At 42.1% G+C, this 19,859-nt stretch overlaps 1 protein-coding gene across 6 annotated transcripts in view; it reads left to right on the top strand.

The window, feature by feature from the left end:
* The window catches only part of MDGA1 (MAM domain containing glycosylphosphatidylinositol anchor 1), a 271,881-nt gene that overhangs the window by 138,538 nt on the left and 113,484 nt on the right, over positions 1–19,859 (top strand). For 5 of the 6 annotated variants that reach the window (XM_066595295.1, XM_066595292.1, XM_066595293.1 and 2 more), the window contains exon 4: positions 10,243–10,439. In XM_066595295.1, the coding sequence (XP_066451392.1) occupies positions 10,243–10,439 (197 nt within the window). Of the gene's footprint in view, positions 1–10,242; positions 10,440–19,859 lie in introns of those variants that run through there. The other variant, XM_066595297.1, reaches the window with a different exon arrangement.

Here is a 19,859-nt window from a genome sequence, read left to right as displayed (position 1 = left end):
GATGTAAGTTTATGTCCTTTGCGGGAGCCCCCTTCCCAGCCAGAAAGTAAACTTATGGTCTGTGGTGGCAAGGGGATAAAAATGTGAAGAGTTCTTCTATCTTTTCATGTCTTTCAGGCTGTTGGATGTCAATTCATGTAGGAAGAAATCCGCTTTATTTTTGCACTGTTCTTTTTGAATCCACCTGTATTAGGTTGTCTAGTATCACAGGTGGTTGGTGGCTGAGAGGCAACCTAATAACAATGTATAGATAGACCCGGGGACAATACAGAGATCTCTCCCATCATCTATTATACTTAGCACTTTAACAAGGGGGCGCTCTAATAACTATGTATAGATATACCTGGGGTCAATACAAAGATCTCTCCCATCATCTATTATACTTAGCACTGTAACAAGGGGGCGCTCTAATAACTATGTATAGATATACCTGGGGACAATACAGAGATCTCTTCCATCATCTAATATACCCAGAACTGTAGCAAGGCGGCTCTCTAATAACTGTGTATAAATATATCATTGGACAATACAGAGATCTCTTCCATCATCTATTATACCCAGGACTGTAACAAGGGGGTGCTCTAATAACTATGTATAAATATATTAGGAATCAGTACAGAGATCTCTCCCATCATCTATTATATCCAGGACTGTCACAAGGTGGCGCTCTAATAAATTTGTATAAATATATCAGGGGACAATACAGAGATCTCCCCCATCATCTATTATAGCCAGGGTTGTAACAAGGGGGCGCTCTAATAACGATGTATAAATATATTAGGAATCAGTACAGAGATCTCTCCCATCATGTATTTATTCCCAGGACTGTAACAAGGGGGCGCTCTAATAACTATGTATAATATATCAGGGGACAATGCAGAGATCTTTCCCATGATCTGTTTATACCCAGGACTGTAACAAGGGGGCACTCTAATAACTATGTATAAATATATCAGGGGGCAATACAGAGATCTCTCCCATCATCTATTGTACCCAGGACTGTAACAAGGGGGCGCCCTAATAACTATGTATAAATATATCAGGGGGCAATACAGAGATCTCTTCCATCATCTAATATACCCAGAACTGTAACAAGCGGGCGCTCTAATAACTGTGTATAAATATATCAGGAGGCAATACAGAGATCTCTCCCATCATCTATTGTACCCAGGACTGTAACAAGGGGGCGCTCTAATAACTGTGTATAAATATATCAGGCGACAATACAGAAATCTCTCCGATCACCTATTTATACCCAGGACTGTAACAAGGGGGCGCACTAATAACTATGTATAGATATGTCAGGGGCCAATACAGAGATCTCTTCCATCATCTATTATACCCAGGACTGTAACAAGGGGGCGCTCTAATAACTATGTATAAATATATTAGGAATCAGTACAGAGATCTCTCCCATCATCTATTATATCCAGGACTGTCACAAGGTGGCGCTCTAATAAATTTGTATAAATATATCAGGGGACAATACAGAGATCTCCCTCATCATCTATTATACCCAGGGCTGTAACAAGGGGGGCGCTCTAATAACTATGTATAAATATATTAGGAATCAGTACAGAGATCTCTCCCATCATGTATTTATTCCCAGGACTGTAACAAGGGGGTGCTCTAATAACTATGTACAATATATCAGGGGACAATGCAGAGATCTTTCCCATGATCTGTTTATACCCAGGACTGTAACAAGGGGGCGCTCTAATAACTATGTATAGATATATCAGGGGACAATGCAGAGATCTTTCCCATGATCTGATTATTCCCAGGACTGTGACTGTAACAAGAGGGAGCCTTCTACATCTAGAGGAAAGAAGATTTCTACACCGACATAGAAGGGTGTTCTTTGCTGTAAGAGCAGTGTCTGTCACTCTCTGCCTGAGGACGTGGTGATGACGAACTTGATAAAAGAGTACAAGAGGGGCTGGACGCCTTTTTTGAGTGATACAATATTAATTGTTATATCACTGATTACTCAGAAGGGTCGGTGATCCGGGGATTATTCCGATTGCCAGACTGGAGTCAGGAAGGAAATTTTTTTCCTTGAATGGGGAGAATTGGCTTCTACATCAATTGTGGGGTTTTTTTTTCTGCCTTCCTGTAGATCAACATTGCGGGTAATAAGCGGAACTGGATGGACTTGTGTCTATTTTCAGCCTTTCATACTATGCTACTATAATCACTGTTACTACTGCTGGAAAAGGAAGAGGAAGCTGAGTGGAGAAGAGAAAACGATTGTGGGGGAAAAGGAGAACGGAGGGAAATGCTAAGAGAAGACACTTCTCTCTTCAAGATCAGAAAAGCTCCAGAAAAATGCCAGAACTCCTGTAAAAGTTCTGTAACTTTTCTAATCAGGATTGAGAAGACTACGGTAACCTCAAAACCCTTACAAGTCCTGGTTAATTTATCACTAGTGGTAGTCAAGGTAGATCAGCGCCCTATTCTTAGTTTTGGTATTAAGTCCTCCATAGATACATTTTCCTTTATTGGCTACAACATCCAACAAACAGCAATCAGCCTTGGCTTCATGAGGATGAACATTATTCACTGGTGCAAGAGTCAATGTCCAAGGAAAATAAGATCCGTCTGTGAAGAAATGAAGGAAGTACTAAATCTACAGTATAAAGTACATCGGCCTCCAAATCCTGGACAGAAAGAGCATATAGCATTGCCAAGCCTTGAGCTGCAGGAAGGGCCAGTCTGGAGAAGTTAGGCTACATCCCAAGTGGAAGCAGTAAGAGACCCTTCACACAGGACCCAATATTTCACAACAGCTTTGCAGAATATATAACTGTGAACGGGTGGGTTTTAGTGCGGAACTGAAAATAGTGGAATCCTACCAGCAATTCTGCATCAATCTTCTCAGTTAGCAGTGCAGATTGTATTGCGGAATTCAGGGACGGCATATTCTTCAACGCGCTTCCAGAATATTCTGTCCCTTGTGAAAGGTCCCAAATGCTAACTCTATTGGTTGTAAATCAGCTTGTTGTCTATAACCAATGAGTAGGAAATCTAATTTATAGTGTAGCTCCAAGGCTGAATATTATTTTGCTTTTAGGTCAAATTTTTTTTGCTGATTTACATTTTTGCCTTCCTAAAGGTGTCAGTAGGGAGGGGGGGGGGGGGGTCAATGTATACAAGGTTATTATAGAATTAGAGGTAAGTTGTGCAGACCTGTATAGCGTGAACACTCCCTAGTGTATAATCTGTATACACGGAGCCTCCCCTAGTAGTGGCGGTAAATAGCTGTACATAGTGAGCTCCACCTAGTGGTGGCTGTATATATCTGTATGTAGTGAGCTTCTCCTAGGGGTGAGTGCATGCAGAGTTTTATCTTCCATCTACACTGAATAGCCATTATTAGAGCCCCTGACCATCTCATGGTTAGTGCTTCCCTGTCTGAAAATTAGACCTCTAAACCCTGGAGTCCAGCATAAAATCATCTGCCAAGGTTTCTGTGGATCACTTTCAGTGGATGGGAAAATCCAACAATCTAAGTGACTTCCAACAAGGCCTGGCCATCGATGCTAGACTAGCCAGGTCCAAGATTTCAATGCCAACTTTATGGGGTTTTCTCCTGCAGCAATGTGGAGAGTATACTAAAAATGGCATTATTAAAGAAAAGCATCCAGTGAAAGGGTTTACTGTGGACAGAATCAACTCATCACCGAAAGGGGTCAGTGGAGGATGTCAGTAATTGTTCTGACCAACAGCTGCTGCACAGTCCAAAGCAGAAAATAACGCTGGGGCTCCAACTAACATGTCCGAATGCACAGCTTGCCATTTCCTAGCACGGATGGAATATAACAGCAGACGACCCGTTCCAACGCCATTGTGTATAAGAGAAGCTGAAAGGCGAGACTCCAGTGGATGAAAGAGCACAACATTTGTATCACTGAGCAGTGGAAAAACATCCCCTGGTCAGATGGATCCAGATTTCTGTTGCACCGTGCAGATGGGAAGTCAGAATTTGGTGCAAGCAGCATGAATTGATGACCCCTTCCTGTCAGGCTGGTGGAGGTGCAGTAATGGTGTGGTGAAGGTATCTTAGCACACCTAGGTCCTCTGATACCTGTGGGTGGACACCATGATAAATTAGGGGTCCTTCACACTGGCGAGAAAAGTGTGCGAAATTTGTGCGTTGAACGACACGCAAATCTCGCACAGATATGAAAGCCAATCATTTGAATGGGTTCATTCACATTTGCAATGTTTTCCTTCATAGCAGCGCGTTAAGATGCGATGCAGAAAACAAATTCGTTCTTTTAGCGATATCTCCCATTGCTTTCAATGGGGCCGGCGGCAGCAGCGCTGGCCCCATTGAAATCAATGGGAGAAGATCGCGAAACAGCCTGCGGGGCTGAAGGACTCCCCCATAGCGAGGGAAGAGTGGGATGGAGCTACAAAAAATTTCCTAGAGATCTTCCTATATTTGGAGCGATAGGGGGCAGAGCTAGAGGGCTTCCCCTAGAGCGGGGCGGGGCTGGAGTGGTTCTCATAGTGATTCCTCTCTAGCCAAAAGGGGTTGGGACTCGATGGATTTATCCTCTAGCCTTGCCCCCTTTCTTGGCTAGAGAGGAATATACTATGAGAATCCCTATAGCCCTGCCCCCTTTCTAGCCCCACCCTCTGTCGCCCACTCTTGGGGAAACCCTGGGGGAGCCCTCTAGCCCCGCCTGTATCTCTCCAAATATGGGGAAATCTGTAGGAGATCCCCTGTAGCTCCAACTCCCTCTTTTCTCGCTATGAGAGATTCCTTCAGCCCCGCAGGAATGCGAGGCTGTTTCCATGTGAATTTGCCTTGCATCCAGGGGTTTTCAGAAGGATTGCGATGGCGATATTGGGCCGTGAATTACAGTGCGCCAGTGTTCAGGAGCTCTTATTGGGATTCCCAAGGCCAAAGGAGATCGGGTGTATTACTTACTAGCTGGATGCTCTAATGGCCATTCAGTGTATATACTGTATAAGACGGTTCTGACCGCGGTAAAGACATACTATAGAACTAATGAGCACAGATTCACAACATGAGAATTACATGATGATAAAAGGGGAAGATTCGCTTTAAGCTTCTCAGCTAAGACAATATTTCTATGAAGCAGTTCAGTTTAATTTAGCAGGAACATTGGGTCCTGGAATTCTTCTGGGGTCGCACGAACATATTGAATCAGGTTAAGGCATTTATAACTTTTTATGAAGACATGAAGATCCACAATATTAGTCGCAGTGGTGCCATGTCTATATCTTACAGAAGATGAGTTGGCGGCAGTAAGAACATCAGTCACTCGAGCCACAGGGTGATGGGTACCCGGCGGTCCCCCCGCCATCTTGCCAGCTGTCTGACTTTTTTCTGGAGCTGTGTGATCTCATGGCTCAGTGACACCGTGTTTAGATGAGATGTGGAACAGAAGACGACTAAAGAGCTGCAATGTATCTGGAGCTGACACCATCTGTCCTCCCGGATAATGTGCAGGTTCTGGAATAGTGAAGAAGCCTCTTGTCACTGCTCCAGCTCTGCACCGTACGCTCCGCTTCTCTCCTGGCTCACTCTTCTCCTCTCCGTTCCAATTTTCTTCTCCAGTACGACATAACCTGGACTTCCAGCTGACTAAAGCGACAATCTCCTAGAGGAGGCTCGCATGGAAATTCGAGAATCTTGTTATCATACACAAATTCATCTGATTAGATCTCTCCGGGACGCCAGGATCATATTCAATTTAATTTCTTTAAAACAATCAGATTTTCTTGTTCTTTTTTTACTTTTGCCTTAAGATGAGTGTTGTTCCCATCAGAGGAGAGCACCTGCAGATCATGGCTGAGCCGGGGAAGATCTAAGTAACAGCTAGTCTCTCGTATTCATCTCATGGGCTCAGCAGGGCGGCCACACAAGTAATTATGTTTCAGATGTATTTGGTTTAGCATCAAGTGTTACAAAGTAGCAAAAAAAACAGAACAAGAGGAGGATTCACAAATAGGAACACTGTAACACTGAATAATGCAACATCGGACGAGACTTATCAAAAACTATAGGAGGAAAGACAAGTCTAAAATTATTATATAACTACTATAATACTGCCTCCTATGTACAAGAATATAACTACTATAATACTGCCCCCTATGTACAAGAATATAACTACTATAATACTGCCCCCTATGTACAAGAATATAACTACTATAATACTGCCCCTATGTACAAGTATATAACTACTATAATACTTCCTTCTATGTACAAGAATATAACTACTATAATACTGCCCTCTATGTACAAGAATATAACTACTATAATACTGCCTCCTATGTACAAGAATATAACTACTATAATACTGCCCCTATGTACAAGAATATAACTACTATAATACTGCCCCCTATGTACAAGAATATAACTACTATAATACTGCCCCTATGTACAAGAATATAACTACTATAATACTGCCTCCTATGTACAAGAATATAACTACTATAATACTGCCCTCTATGTACAAGAATATAACTACTATAATACTTCCCGCTATGTACAAGAATATAACTACTATAATACTGCCTCATATGTACAAGAATATAACTACTATAATACTGCCCCCTATGTACAAGAATATAACTACTATAATACTGCCCCTATGTACAAGAATATAACTACTATAATACTGCCTCCTATGTACAAGAATATAACTACTATAATACTGCCCTCTATGTACAAGAATATAACTACTATAATACTTCCCGCTATGTACAAGAATATAACTACTATAATACTGCCTCCTATGTACAAGAATATAACTACTATAATACTGCTCCCTATGTACAAGAATATAACTACTATAATACTGCCCCCAATGTACAAGAATATAACTACTATAATACTGCCCCCTATGTACAAGAATATAACTACTATAATACTGCTCCTATGTACAAGAATATAACTACTATAATACTGCTCCCTATGTACAAGAATATAACTACTATAATACTGCCCCCTATGTACAAGAATATAACTACTATAATACTGCCCCCTATGTACAAGAATATAACTACTATAATACTGCTCCTATGTACAAGAATATAACTACTATAATACTGCCTGCTATGTACAAGAACATAACTACTATAATACTGCCCCTATGTACAAGAATATAACTACAATAATACTGCCCCCTATGTACAAGAATATAACTACTATAATACTGCCTCCTATGTACAAGAATATAACTACTATAATACTGCTCCCTATGTACACGAATATAACTACTATAATACTGCCTCCTATGTACAAGAACATAACTACTATAATACTGCCCCTATGTACAAGAATATAACTACAATAATACTGCCCCCTATGTACAAGAATATAACTACTATAATACTGCCTCCTATGTACAAGAATATAACTACTATAATACTGCCTCCTATGTACAAGAACATAACTACTATAATACTGCCCCTATGTACAAGAATATAACTACAATAATACTGCCCCCTATGTACAAGAATATAACTACTATAATACTGCCCCCTATGTACAAGAACATAACTACTATAATACTGCCCCCCTATGTACAAGAATATAACTACTATAATACTGCTCCCTATGTACACGAATATAACTACTATAATACTGCCTCCTATGTACAAGAACATAACTACTATAATACTGCCCCCTATGTACAAGAATATAACTACTATAATACTGCCTCCTATGTACAAGAATATAACTACTATAATACTGCCCCCTATGTACAAGAATATAACTACTATAATACTGCCCCCTATGTACAAGAATATAACTACTATAATACTGCCCCCTATGTACAAGAATATAACTACTATAATACTGCCCCCTATGTACAAGAATATAACTACTATAATACTGCCTCCTATGTATAAGAATATAACTACTATAATACTGCCACCAATAGAGAAGAGTATAACGGGAACCCCTTTTTATACTTTTCCGTTTGATGGGCTCCATTCTTCCCCTTCTCTATAAAGCTGTTGTAAGTGCACTTTTATCGTATTTATTAGTAGGTCCAGTTTGTGTCTCATGTTCCTTCCTCCCAGCTCGGCTCTGTGGGGATCAGCCTCTTACAAGTGAAGTGTTATTTGTCTCTTTTGGGCAGCAGCTCATCAATATGAGCGGGGTCAGGCCACGGATAAAAGGCGGAGGAGGGATTGACTCACTAGAGAGGAGTATTCATTAAGTGATGAGAGCCTTTGCCTTTTTCTCTCCCAGATGACATTCTCATCGATCAGCATCTTCCATCCCATTAATTAATGTCTCTTTTATCTGATTATTCTCGGTTATATACCAGACTCTGACCACCTCCTTTTACCCGCAGTTTTCCCGGTCCATTAACTGACAATACAGCATGTTTAGATATTGAAGCTTAATTTGCTTTTTACTAACGTTTCCTCCATCCTTTTCCACTTTTGCCTTTGTTTGTTCATCATTTTCATCAGTTTCCTGCCATGTCACTTTTCATACCTACTTAAGGCAACCGATCTACTTAATGTAGCTGTCCAGGATGCAGCAGACCTAACAATTACTAGACCAGTGGCAAAAATGTATGTTTTCGAGGTATATTGGTGCGCCTAATCTAGTCAGCGCCCATCTCTCTAGCATTGTGTCTGCATTGTTAATGGCTGCCAGGCCAGGATAGAGACCTACACTGATGCTCTCTCCCAGGAGACCAGTTTTCAATAGTTACCCATTATATTTATAGGAATCCTTTGCTGCAAGGCATTGTGGTCTAAAATTATAGATGGTTTCTATTTATCTTACGTATGTCAACACAATGTATTCCTTCCTTGTATATAAGTGAAGCAACCACTTTGTCTAGTTGACTAATGCTTTTGACTTTTGGAAGAACTTCTGTATTATGGTCTTCAGGGTAGCTTTCAGGCTTTCTTCCTTGGCAATTTGGTTATTGGCGGTTAATAGGCTCATTTATTGAATGATGGGTTGATTCCTTGGTTGTGAAGTAAGTTCCTTGGAGAGTTAGTTCTTAGACAATGGTTTTGTTGGTTGGTTGATTGCTTAGTTTCAGGGAAGGTTGGTTGGTCTTTGGATGGTCGGTACACTTTTTGGAATGATAGGTTGGGGTTTCCTGTATGGTGGGTTGGGTTCTTGAATGATGAGTTTAATTTTTTAATATGTTCATTGGATGGTGGATTGGTTTCTTGTATGGTGGCTTCATTTCTTGATTAGTTCATTAGATGCTGGATTGAATTTTTGAGTGGTAGGCTGGTTCTTTGGGGATGGTTTCTTCATGACTGGGTTCATTCATTACTTGGTGGATGGATTCCATGCATGGTGGGTTTATTTATTGGATTGGGACTTTGCTTCTTGATTGGTGGGTTTTCCTCTTTAATTGGTTGTTGAGTTTATTCCTTGGTGGTTAAGTGAATTTCTTGGGTTGTGGTAGGTTAGTTTCTTGAATGGCAGTTTTCTTGTATGATGGGTTTGTTTTTTAGATAATGGGTTGGTTTTTTTTAAATGATGGCTTGGTTTTTTAGATGTTGGGCTCGTTTCTTCAATAATGGGTTAATTTCTTTGATGATGTGTTGTTTTACTAGATGGTGAATTAGTTTCTTTGTTTGCAAGTTGATTTACTGGATGGTACGTTGGTTCCTTAGATAGTGGATTGGATTCCTGGATGACGGGTTGTTTTTTTGGATGGTGGGTTGGTTTCTAGGATAGATTAGTTTCCTGCATGGTAGGCAGGCTTCCTGGATGGTAGGTTAGTTTCTTAGATGGCAAGTTAGTTTCCTGAATGGTGGATTAGTTTATTGGATAACGAGTTAAGTTTTTTTGGATAATAGGTTAGTTTTCTGGATGTTGGACTGGTTTTGTGGTTTGTGAGTTGGTTTCCTGGATAGTGGATTCGTTTCTTGGTTGGCGGGTTGTTTTGCTAGATCGTGGGTTGGTTCCTGGGGTTGTGGGTTAGTTTCTTGGATGGTGTATTGATTTCTGTGGTGGTGGCTTTGCTCTTTGACTTTTGGGCTAGTTTCTATTTTTTTTTTGTGATCAGTGGATTTATTAATTGATTGGTGAAAGGTTTCTTAGATAATGAGTTGATTGTTTAGGTGATGGTAATTCTATGCTGGTGGGTTGTTTTCTTGTTTGATGACCCGGAAAAAGTAATATTTTTTCAAAACATAATTAAGCTATAGATTTCAGTAAAACTATTATACATTACAAGGCTTATAAATGTGTACTGCAACCCTTCCCTCCAGATCTAGATGAACCCATTTTAACAATTCACCAGACCATCAGCGATGTACGAGGAAGCTTTTATCAGGAGAAGACCGTGTTCCTGCGATGTACTGTCAGCTCCAACCCACCCGCTCGCTTCATCTGGAAACGGGAAACTGAGACTCTATCACACAATCAGGACAACGGTGTAGACATCTATGAGCCTCTCTACACACAGGTAAAGCTGTACCCTCAGAATAAGATATGGATCCATTGTCATTCCACCCTTACAAGAAATTATATAGCTATCTACTTAAAATGCCCTAAAAATGGCCAAAGTCTTGGTTCATTCATTTACATTATTTGTCTATTTCGGCTCCTTACATTGGGTGCCTGGTAACACTCCTGAGTGGCAAGATGCACGAGAAAAATTTGTGCAACTTTTATCCAATCGAATGTCTTTTTACTGTTGTGTCTAGTGATGAGTAACCTCTTGAAAAGTTTGGTTCAGACTGAATTAGTTGAAACGGAACCAGAACTTCACAAATACCTCTAAAGCTGGTGCATAACACTGTCTAAGAGCCATAAAAGCCCTGTATAACACTCTTAGGTCACCTGGGAGGAAGTACGTCTGTGCTGTGTTTTAAGTCAATGTTAATGAAGAAAGAAGAAAAGGAAGAAGGAAAAACATTCTTTTTCCTTCTTCTTTATCTTCTACTTTCTCCTTTTCCCCTCTTGTCCTTCTTTTTCTTTCTTCTACTACTTTCCTTCCTTCTCCTTCTACTTCTTTTAGCAAGTTTGGAAGAGACAAACCCCCAGAGGTTTGGGTTTGCACTGAACCAAACTTTTAACAAAATTTGATCCAAATCAGGGTGTGACCATTTCCGTTCACTTAAAAATGGTTGTGACACTATTGATAAATATGCCTCATCGGCTCTTTGCTAATCCTGCAACTGTTTCTTGTCAACAATATGACAACTGAGTACAGTTTAACAGTAGATTTACCTGCAAACCTTTGGAAAACTGCCCATAACACATTGCTATATTACTTTCCATTGTTGCTTTTAACAAATTCTGCTCTGTAGCTATCGACAATCATTGAAGAGCATCATATAATGAATTAGATTTCCTCTACATGATGTTTAGACAACCTCTTATATTCTGAAGTATAACCCACTACTAGTATTAATGATAAGGGATGAACAGGATGAAATGTTACTGTCTCACCTCAAAGTCAATTCATCAATCAATAAGTTCTATAAACGTTCTTGGGCTCTAAATTACATGAAGTCATCACTCACTGGAGACATCTCTACTGACTTATTAATCACAACTGTCCATGTAGAAGATATCATAGAGTTAAATAATGAATCGTAAACTCTAAGCAGAATATAAATGGGAGATGAACTGAGGAGAGGCCGATTTTGGGGCGGCACCATTGTCTTTACTTCCTTAAGGGGTGTTCCAGAGTTGTAATTTTGACTTGAATGTCACTGAGCTTGTAGCACCCCTCCAGTACACTGCAAGGAGCTGCACTAATCCAAGTGTGCAGTGGCTTCTGCAAATAGCCGATCATTGTGAGATGTTATCTCATGAGCGAGGTTGAATACTGGCCAGAGTACTCATATCAAGGCAAAGTGGATTATTGGAGATGGAACAAGGACTGATAGTGGGTGCCAGATGGGTGGGACTTTCAAAGTTGTGTGGATGTTTCACATTCCTTGATCCACAGTGTCACTTATGTCCCAGGCAAATATCATAGAAGGCATTACCACCCACAGCGGACAACCATCATGACCGGCGTCTGGTTAGCATTGTTCCTGTAAACAGACAAACGACTTTGGTAGAAGTCACATGCACATTTAATGCAGGAGACCCCATAAGTATATCCGACAGGTCAATGCAGCGTTCTTTACCTTCCATGGTATATGGTAGCAGAAGACCCACCAGAGAACCTTCCATTGAATTCAATGCAATTCCAACTCAGTCACTTGCACTATGGACAGCGCTGTCTGCTTCCAGCAATGTCTGCACTGACAGTAGGCTGGTCGAACATCTGATCGTTGGGGATCCCAAGTGGTAGACCCCTGGCAATCAACTGTTGATGACTTATTTTGATAAGTCCTCAATATTAAAGTCCTGGAAAACTCGTTAGTCATAGAAGGACAGCATCCGAAAAAAATCACTGTTACATTAGGGATGGGAGTGAGTTGTAGCAGTGCTCTAGATACAAGATCTGCTCCATTGCAAAAAGTTTGGAAACTACTGCAGAGTTCCGTAAAAAAGCCATTACTTAACTGTACTAATCTAAGAATCTCTACTAGACGGTTCCTCAGCCTGTAGATCGGATGTTATTTTAGCTGCAGTAATATGCATTGAGCGTTGGGGTGGACATGCCACCGTGCAGCCACTTTGGCTGCACAGAGACCCAGAGGGGTTAGAGGGCTCAGGGCTGGATTATAATTGGAGCAACTCCATTATTCAGTGGGCCCCAGTTGCTGCCTTTCCTGCAGGCTGTGGGGGGTGCCAGCAGCATAGTTAAATAAAACAGTGGAGGATGTCCTGCACTACTAAAGGTACCTTTACATGAGACAATAGTCACCTGAATAATTGCTCAACTGAGTGATTTCAGGTGACTGTCGGCCCATGTACACAACCGTCATCGCTGGTCGGTCCTTTTCAGCTTACTGAAACAGAACAACTGCTGAGTGGCTTCTCGCTCAGTGTAAATAGGAGCGACTGCCTGTTTACAGTGAATGCCGGTCAGTGGACAGTTTGGCAGCCTGTTTACAGGGAATCAAAAATATCCAAAAAGAAATCTCTGAAAACTGCATAGCTAGCCCAGACCCCAGTCTCCTCAGCACTGCATCCATCACTCACTTTCTAGTCTAGAACCAATGACAGAAGAAGAAATCTCCAGACTACTCTCTGCTGCCCGCCCCACCACCTGCACTAGCGACCCTCACACCTCCTCCAGCCCCTTTTTCCGGCTATCATTACCCACCTCACCACCATCTTCAACCTCTCCCTGACCTCTAGTATTTTCCCCTTCTCGTTCAAACACTCAATCATTTCCCCTCTGCTATAAAAACCGACCCGTCTCAAACCTCCCCTTCATCTCCGAATTACTAGAATGCCTGGTCTACTCCCGCCTCACACACTTTCTCTCTGATAACTCTCTCCTCGACCCCCTACAGGCCGGCTTTCGCCTCATACACCCAATCGAAATCGCCCTCACAAAAGTATTAAAGAACCTTTTGGCGGTGAACTTGAGGGACGACTACCCCCCTACTAACCCTCCTTGACCTGTCTGCTGCATTTGACACTGTCGACCATGACCTCCTTCTCAGTGTGCTCTGCTCTATTGGTCTAAAGGACACTGCTCTCTCCTGGTTCTCCTCCGACCTCTCTGACCGCTCTTTTAGCGTCTCTTTCACTGGCTCTATCTCCTCTCCACTTCATCTTGCAGTTGGGGTCTCAATTGGACAAACCATCCACAAATTCAGCCTCCAATATCATCTCTATGCTGACGACATCCAGCTGTATACCTCTTCCAGTGAGATCTCTGAACCATTCCTCCAAAATATCACCGACTGTCTGTATTACTATATCCTCCCTATTTCTCAAGCTTAACTACTCAAAAATTGACCTTCTCATTTTTCTGCCTTCCAACAGCTCTTCCCCCAACATCTCCATTCCAGTGTCTGGCACCATCATAACCCCCAGACGGCATGCCCGATGCCTTGGGGTCACACTGGACTCTGACCTCTCCTTTGCCCCCAATATCCAATCTCTGGCCCAAACATGTCACCTACACCTCAGAAATATTGCTAAAATCCGTCCGTTCCTCACCACACACATGCCAAAAACACTTGTTGTCATCCTCACCCATTCCCGACTCGACTACTGCAAGTCACTGCTCATTGGCCTTGCCCGCACCAAACTCTTCCCTCTCCAATCCATACTAAATGTGTCAGCTAGACTCATCTTCCTATCCAGCCGCTTCTCAGATGCCTCTGCACTATGCCAGTCACTGCACTGGCTGCCCAGACACTACAGAGCTAAATTCAAACTCATCACCCTCACCCACAATGCTCTCCATGGCGCCGCGCCGCACTACATCTCTTCCCTCCTGTCCATATATCACCCATCCCGCGTACTGCACTCTGCTAGCACACTCAGACTAAACACCCCTCTAATACAAACCTCGCACATTCGCCTCGCAGCACCGTCCTCTGGAACGCTCTACCCCAAGACAACTGGACAATCCCCGACACACAGAACTTCAGATGCGCCTTAAAAGCGCACCTCTTTAGGGAGGCATACCAAATCCCCTGATCCAATCATCCACACCCACAACATGCCCCCTGCCCCTCCCTATGGTTCCCCACACTTTCCACTTTGCCTATCGTATACATCTTGTGCCCCTGTACCTGCTGTGCCACCCCACCCCATCTCTTTACAAATAATAGTATACTACATGTAATTGTCATCTTGTTTTGTGTTCCCCTGTGCTTTGAAAATGCTGTGGAATAGGTTGGCGCTATACAAATAAAGGTTATTATTAATATTATGAATGGTGGCCGGTGGACAGTTGTTTTTTGTTTTGTTTTTTTATTAAAAATTGCTATTACTGCATCCACATTCATCAGAAAAAAAAATATGCGCAATGCCAAAACTGTACTTTTTTTTGGTCACCTCATATCCAAGAAAAAATTGAATAAGAATCGATCAAAAAGCACCTCAAAATGGTATCAGTGAAAACTGATGGTTACCCAGAAAGCACGTGCCGTCACATGACTCAGTTGACAAAGAAAAAACATTTTGGGGTTCAAAAGATGGTGATAGAAATAATGTTTTGCTTAAAGGTATTATATGTTTTTTTTAAAGCTGTACTACATTAATAAACTGTACAATTTTGGCATTTCCTTAACCGTACTGCCCCACAGAATAAAGATTACATGACAGAAGAACTTTTTTCTCTGAGTTTGTACAATTGTGACGATGACAAAATTATATTTACTTATTTTTTGTTATGGCATCGCTACATTCAAAAATATCATTATTGGTGTGGCTATACCAAATATACATATATGTATTATATATATATATATATATATATATATATATATATATATATATATATATATATATATAATGTGTGTGTGTTTATTTAACTTTTTTAAGATGTTACTGTAGGGGTCTTAAACCTGCAATCCCAAGACCGCTTAAATAGTACAGTGCAATACTTCTGTGGGAGCGACGACTTAGGTGTTCGGACATCTGCTTGGAGCACCAGCATTGTATTCAGCTGCTCTCCACTGTGGAGTGCCTTTTTTTGTCAAACAAATTCCTAACATCCTCTTCCAACCCCTTTCGGTGATGAGTTGTTTCCCTCCACAGGATCCTCTTTCGCTGGATGTTTTTTTCATGATCACACCATTCTCAGTATACTCCCCACACCATTACATGAGAAAATTGCACAAGGTCAGCAGTGAAATCCCAGCCCTGGCTAGTCTAGCACCGATGACCAGGCCTTGTTGGAAGTTGCTCCGATCAGTGGGTTTCCCATGTAATGTGGATTCACACTGAAACTGATCCATTGAAAACTTTTCATGTGATTCTATGCTCCTAAATTCTCACTCACGACCTGAAGGTTGCAGGTTCAATCCCTGCATGGTTCAGGTAGTTGGCTCAAGGATGACTCAGCCTTCCATCCTTCCGAGGTCAGTAAAATGAACACCCAGCTTGGTGGGGGGTAATAAAAAAAATTACCTGAAAGTGCTGCGGAATAAGTTGGCGCTGTACAAATAATAAGATTTATTTATTTACATTCTGGGGTCTTATTTTTATCCAAGGAAGCTCTAATAATGAGATGGTTGGGGGTTTTAATAAAGGGGCAGTTCAGTGGACAGTCTCTGCATGCAGACAGCCCCTTGAGCTATAGATATAATGTTAGGTGTGGTACTTTATAATCACTATTCAGCACCTGGACAGCTCCTCGGCCAGTAGAATGCATTATTTGAGTTGTATTGGTCTATAATGTGTGTTCAGCACCTGGACAGCTCCTCGGCCAGTAGAATGCATTGTTTGAGTTGTATTGGTCTATAATGTGTGTTCAGCACCTGGACAGCTCCTTATCCTGTGACATTGTACTGTAGTAATCCAGCAACCTGCGTGTTCAGCGGCTGGACAGCTCCTCGGCCAGTAGGATGGACAGATGTGCAGTAATCCCTGTATTCTGCTGCTGGATGGCTCATCGGTCTACAGAATGGACATTATTTGAGTTATAATGATGGGATAATTCCTACATTCAGTGGCTGGACAGCATCTCGGCCTGGGGAATTCCCCGGTGAATGGTGTGCTTGTGAGTCCATCATTATCCAGTGCGTTTGACGGAGGTTTTGTCATGTTTCTCCGATCTACCGGAGAATCTAAGCCCTTCCTCTCTGGGGATATCATTCTGCAACAGACGATGTATAAATAGGTGTTGTCTGAAGGGTAATGGTCCGGAGCTAACAGCTAACTCCAAATATTGTTCTTCAAATGACAGATATGTCCTGCAAATGTCTGTATCTATCACTTCCTCTCCACATATAGCAATGATTGTGCAGGAAGGCTCCCAGCACCTTCTCCTGACATCCTACCAAAACCATTCAATATGTCCCATTACATAAAACTATTGTGCCCCCACATTATTCTGACCCTATGGGAATACAGTCCAGTCTAACTTGACACAAGAATTACTCTCAATGGCGAAACATCACACTTTAATTATTCTTGACCCTCTGATTCTGTTACCAAGACTGATGAACTTTTGTGGGACTATCATCGTCAGGTATGATTTGATTTGATTGTGCAATAGGAGGTAATTAATTCCAGAGCTAAGCACAAGGTCAGACTGAATGACAGGATATCAAGGGTCAAACATAGGCGATTAGAACAGACTTTAACAACAGACTGTGGAAATGGAGAAAAGATACCAACTGAACTGCTCAAACCGGACAGGCCTTTAGAGCAAAGTACCTGCCCCAAAAAGTGCAACCTGCAGGAGAGAAACAAAGTCCCAAGTCTGATGTGAACAAGTGACTCAAACAGCAGAACGCCAAGCCAAAAAGTCCTTTAAACTAAGTATGGAATACAGATAAACTAAGCAGAGCATTGACCAGAACAGCAAAAGTATAATTGTCATCCTTTGCAAAAAGGAGCTAATCCAAATACCCTCATGAAGACACTGATAGACTGGCTAATAGACAGCCCAGCCATCCCATCAGTACTTGAACCGAAGGGAGATAGTAATCCCTCCTTGCCCAACACTAAATGGCACTGTACATATGCCGCCCAGTGTATCATGTGGTCAAGGGCAGAAATGGTGTCACCCTGGACCAGCGCTAATCATCAGGAAGTTATGGCACAGTGATTCCCAACCAGGGTACCATGAGCACCTGCCAGAGGTGCCCGGACACTTCAGCAATCCAGATGGAAACAAAAGAAACTTCTGTTGGCATCTATGCACCACATGAATAGCATACTGTAGCCTGTTATTGGCTTGATGCTAGCTATGGAGAAATTTGTTACAGCTGCCCATGTGCCCTGTTCATACTCTTCTGCATCTCTCAGCCCTCTCCCATGTCCGCCATGCTTTCAGACTTATATGGATACTACAACCAGCTGGTGGCCCCTCTTTTAGGTGGCCAGTATGTTTTTTCTCTGGCCTTCCTAGTTGTCCAGTACTTCAATGCTCCCTCAATGCTGGGGTTGGTTGTGCACCCCCATAGAGGGACAACAACAGCAGTCCAGGGTTCACACTTAACAACAGCGGCGTGTGCCCCAAGGTATGGGGGCTTCAGGCTTACAGCTGGCTGCAGAAATGTTCTCTAGAAATATCATGATTATCATTTCTGATTTATTCTTCTTTCTAATCTTGGAAGATAAGCCATTGACTCAAGAACCATCAGTCAGGAAGGAGAGAGAAATGGAGCAAAAGCATCAAATGCTGCAATATACTATCCTACCAAAAAGTAATGGGACACCTGAGCAAGAATCATAAGTAGTAGTTATTTCCATCTGTTAATACCTAGTGGGTCTCCTTTAGCCCTAACATTAGATACTCTATGTGGCATGCATTCTACTAATGTCTGGTACGCTTCAGCTGGTATTTCCCTCCATTCACCCTGCAAACATCTGGTGAGTTCTCTTAGAAAAGATGGACCCTGTTCATTTTTCCTGACCTGATGTTCCAGTTCGTCCCAAAGATGTGCAGTAGGGTTCAGGTTGGGTCACTGTATAGGTTGGTCCAATCATAGAACATCCATATTCTCAAACCAGTGTAAAACAGGGTTGGATTGGTGACAGTGCACTGTCTTGGTGGAAGTATGGCCAACCATTCCCAGAGTATTACCACATTGTCTGCAGCACATTATTGTCTAGAAAGTCAGGGTTCACCTCCGTGTTCATGGTTCTTGTCACTACAACCAACGGACTGAGACCATGCCACGTAACACATCCCCAGACCATAACAGAACCCCTGCTGTACTTAACTGCTAGCACAACACACTCAGGTAAAAGGTGTTCCCCAGGATCCTCCACACCCAGGTACTGCCATGTGATGTGACGATGGAGTAATGTGATTCATCACTCTGTACTTCTATTGCTCAACTAATTAATGATAACTGTCCTTGCACCATTGTAGACAGACCAATGCATCTTCTCTGAGAGAACTTTCCAGACATAAGCAGGATGAATGGAGGAAAATACCAGCTGAAGTGTATGACATGTTAGTAGAGAGTATACGATCTTTAGGAGCTTTTTGGAGAAGGTATCAGAGTCAGTAGCAACAGATTGTTCCTGCCATAGATGTGAAATACTTGGTGCTTCCGATTATTGGATTCTGCAGCCAATGTAATTTCCATCGTTAGACATAGACACTTGATTAGCTGCATGCCATACAATAAATTACCCTATCCAGATATCATTAATAGAAGTAAGATCAGTACATAGCATAGATATACAGTAGCCTCTACAGCTGCTATATGGCTCATGGAGGGGTGTCACCCCATCTCTATTAATGATAGGCATTGTCAGTCTGATGAAGTCTCGCCCTGTCCACTGACACCACAGTAACAATGACCATAAGTACTGTCTGAGGTTGTGGCCATTTTTTTTCCTATGTGGGATGGGGGGGGATAGATACAAATCAGAGAAAAGCCAGATCCTCCTTTTAAGGGGTTAATCATGGATGCAGCTATATAGGATGCATAATCAGAAGTTACATCTGGGCCCAGGAGAGAAGGACCCAAAGGCCCCATTACAATAGGGGTTCTATAACATTTTTAATTGGGGCTCAAGAGCTTCTAGTTATGCCTCTGGGCAGGGGCATACATGTACTGGGCAAAGCATACTGTACTGAAACCAGGAGATGGGCGAGGAGTTGGGTTATGCTCTGTACAGAACAACGCACCATTATTCAGTACACTGCTAGTAAAGAAGTTTGTCCTACTGCTGCTAATCAGAGTTGTGGTGGTCTGGAGAATTGGCGAAAGGATGGGAGTGGGGCCAATTGGAGCCCCCCATCGGTGGCACACCACTGCCTCCAACATAAAGTGGTGTCAATCAAAACCAGGAGGAAGGGGCCAATGTAATTTGGCTTTGGGGTCCC

Source organism: Eleutherodactylus coqui, chromosome 3 (assembly GCF_035609145.1).
Source record: "Eleutherodactylus coqui strain aEleCoq1 chromosome 3, aEleCoq1.hap1, whole genome shotgun sequence".
Taxonomy (NCBI): domain Eukaryota; kingdom Metazoa; phylum Chordata; class Amphibia; order Anura; family Eleutherodactylidae; genus Eleutherodactylus; species Eleutherodactylus coqui.
The sequence above is the reverse complement of the archived record's forward strand: the minus strand, read 5'-3'. Positions and strand labels throughout refer to the sequence as shown.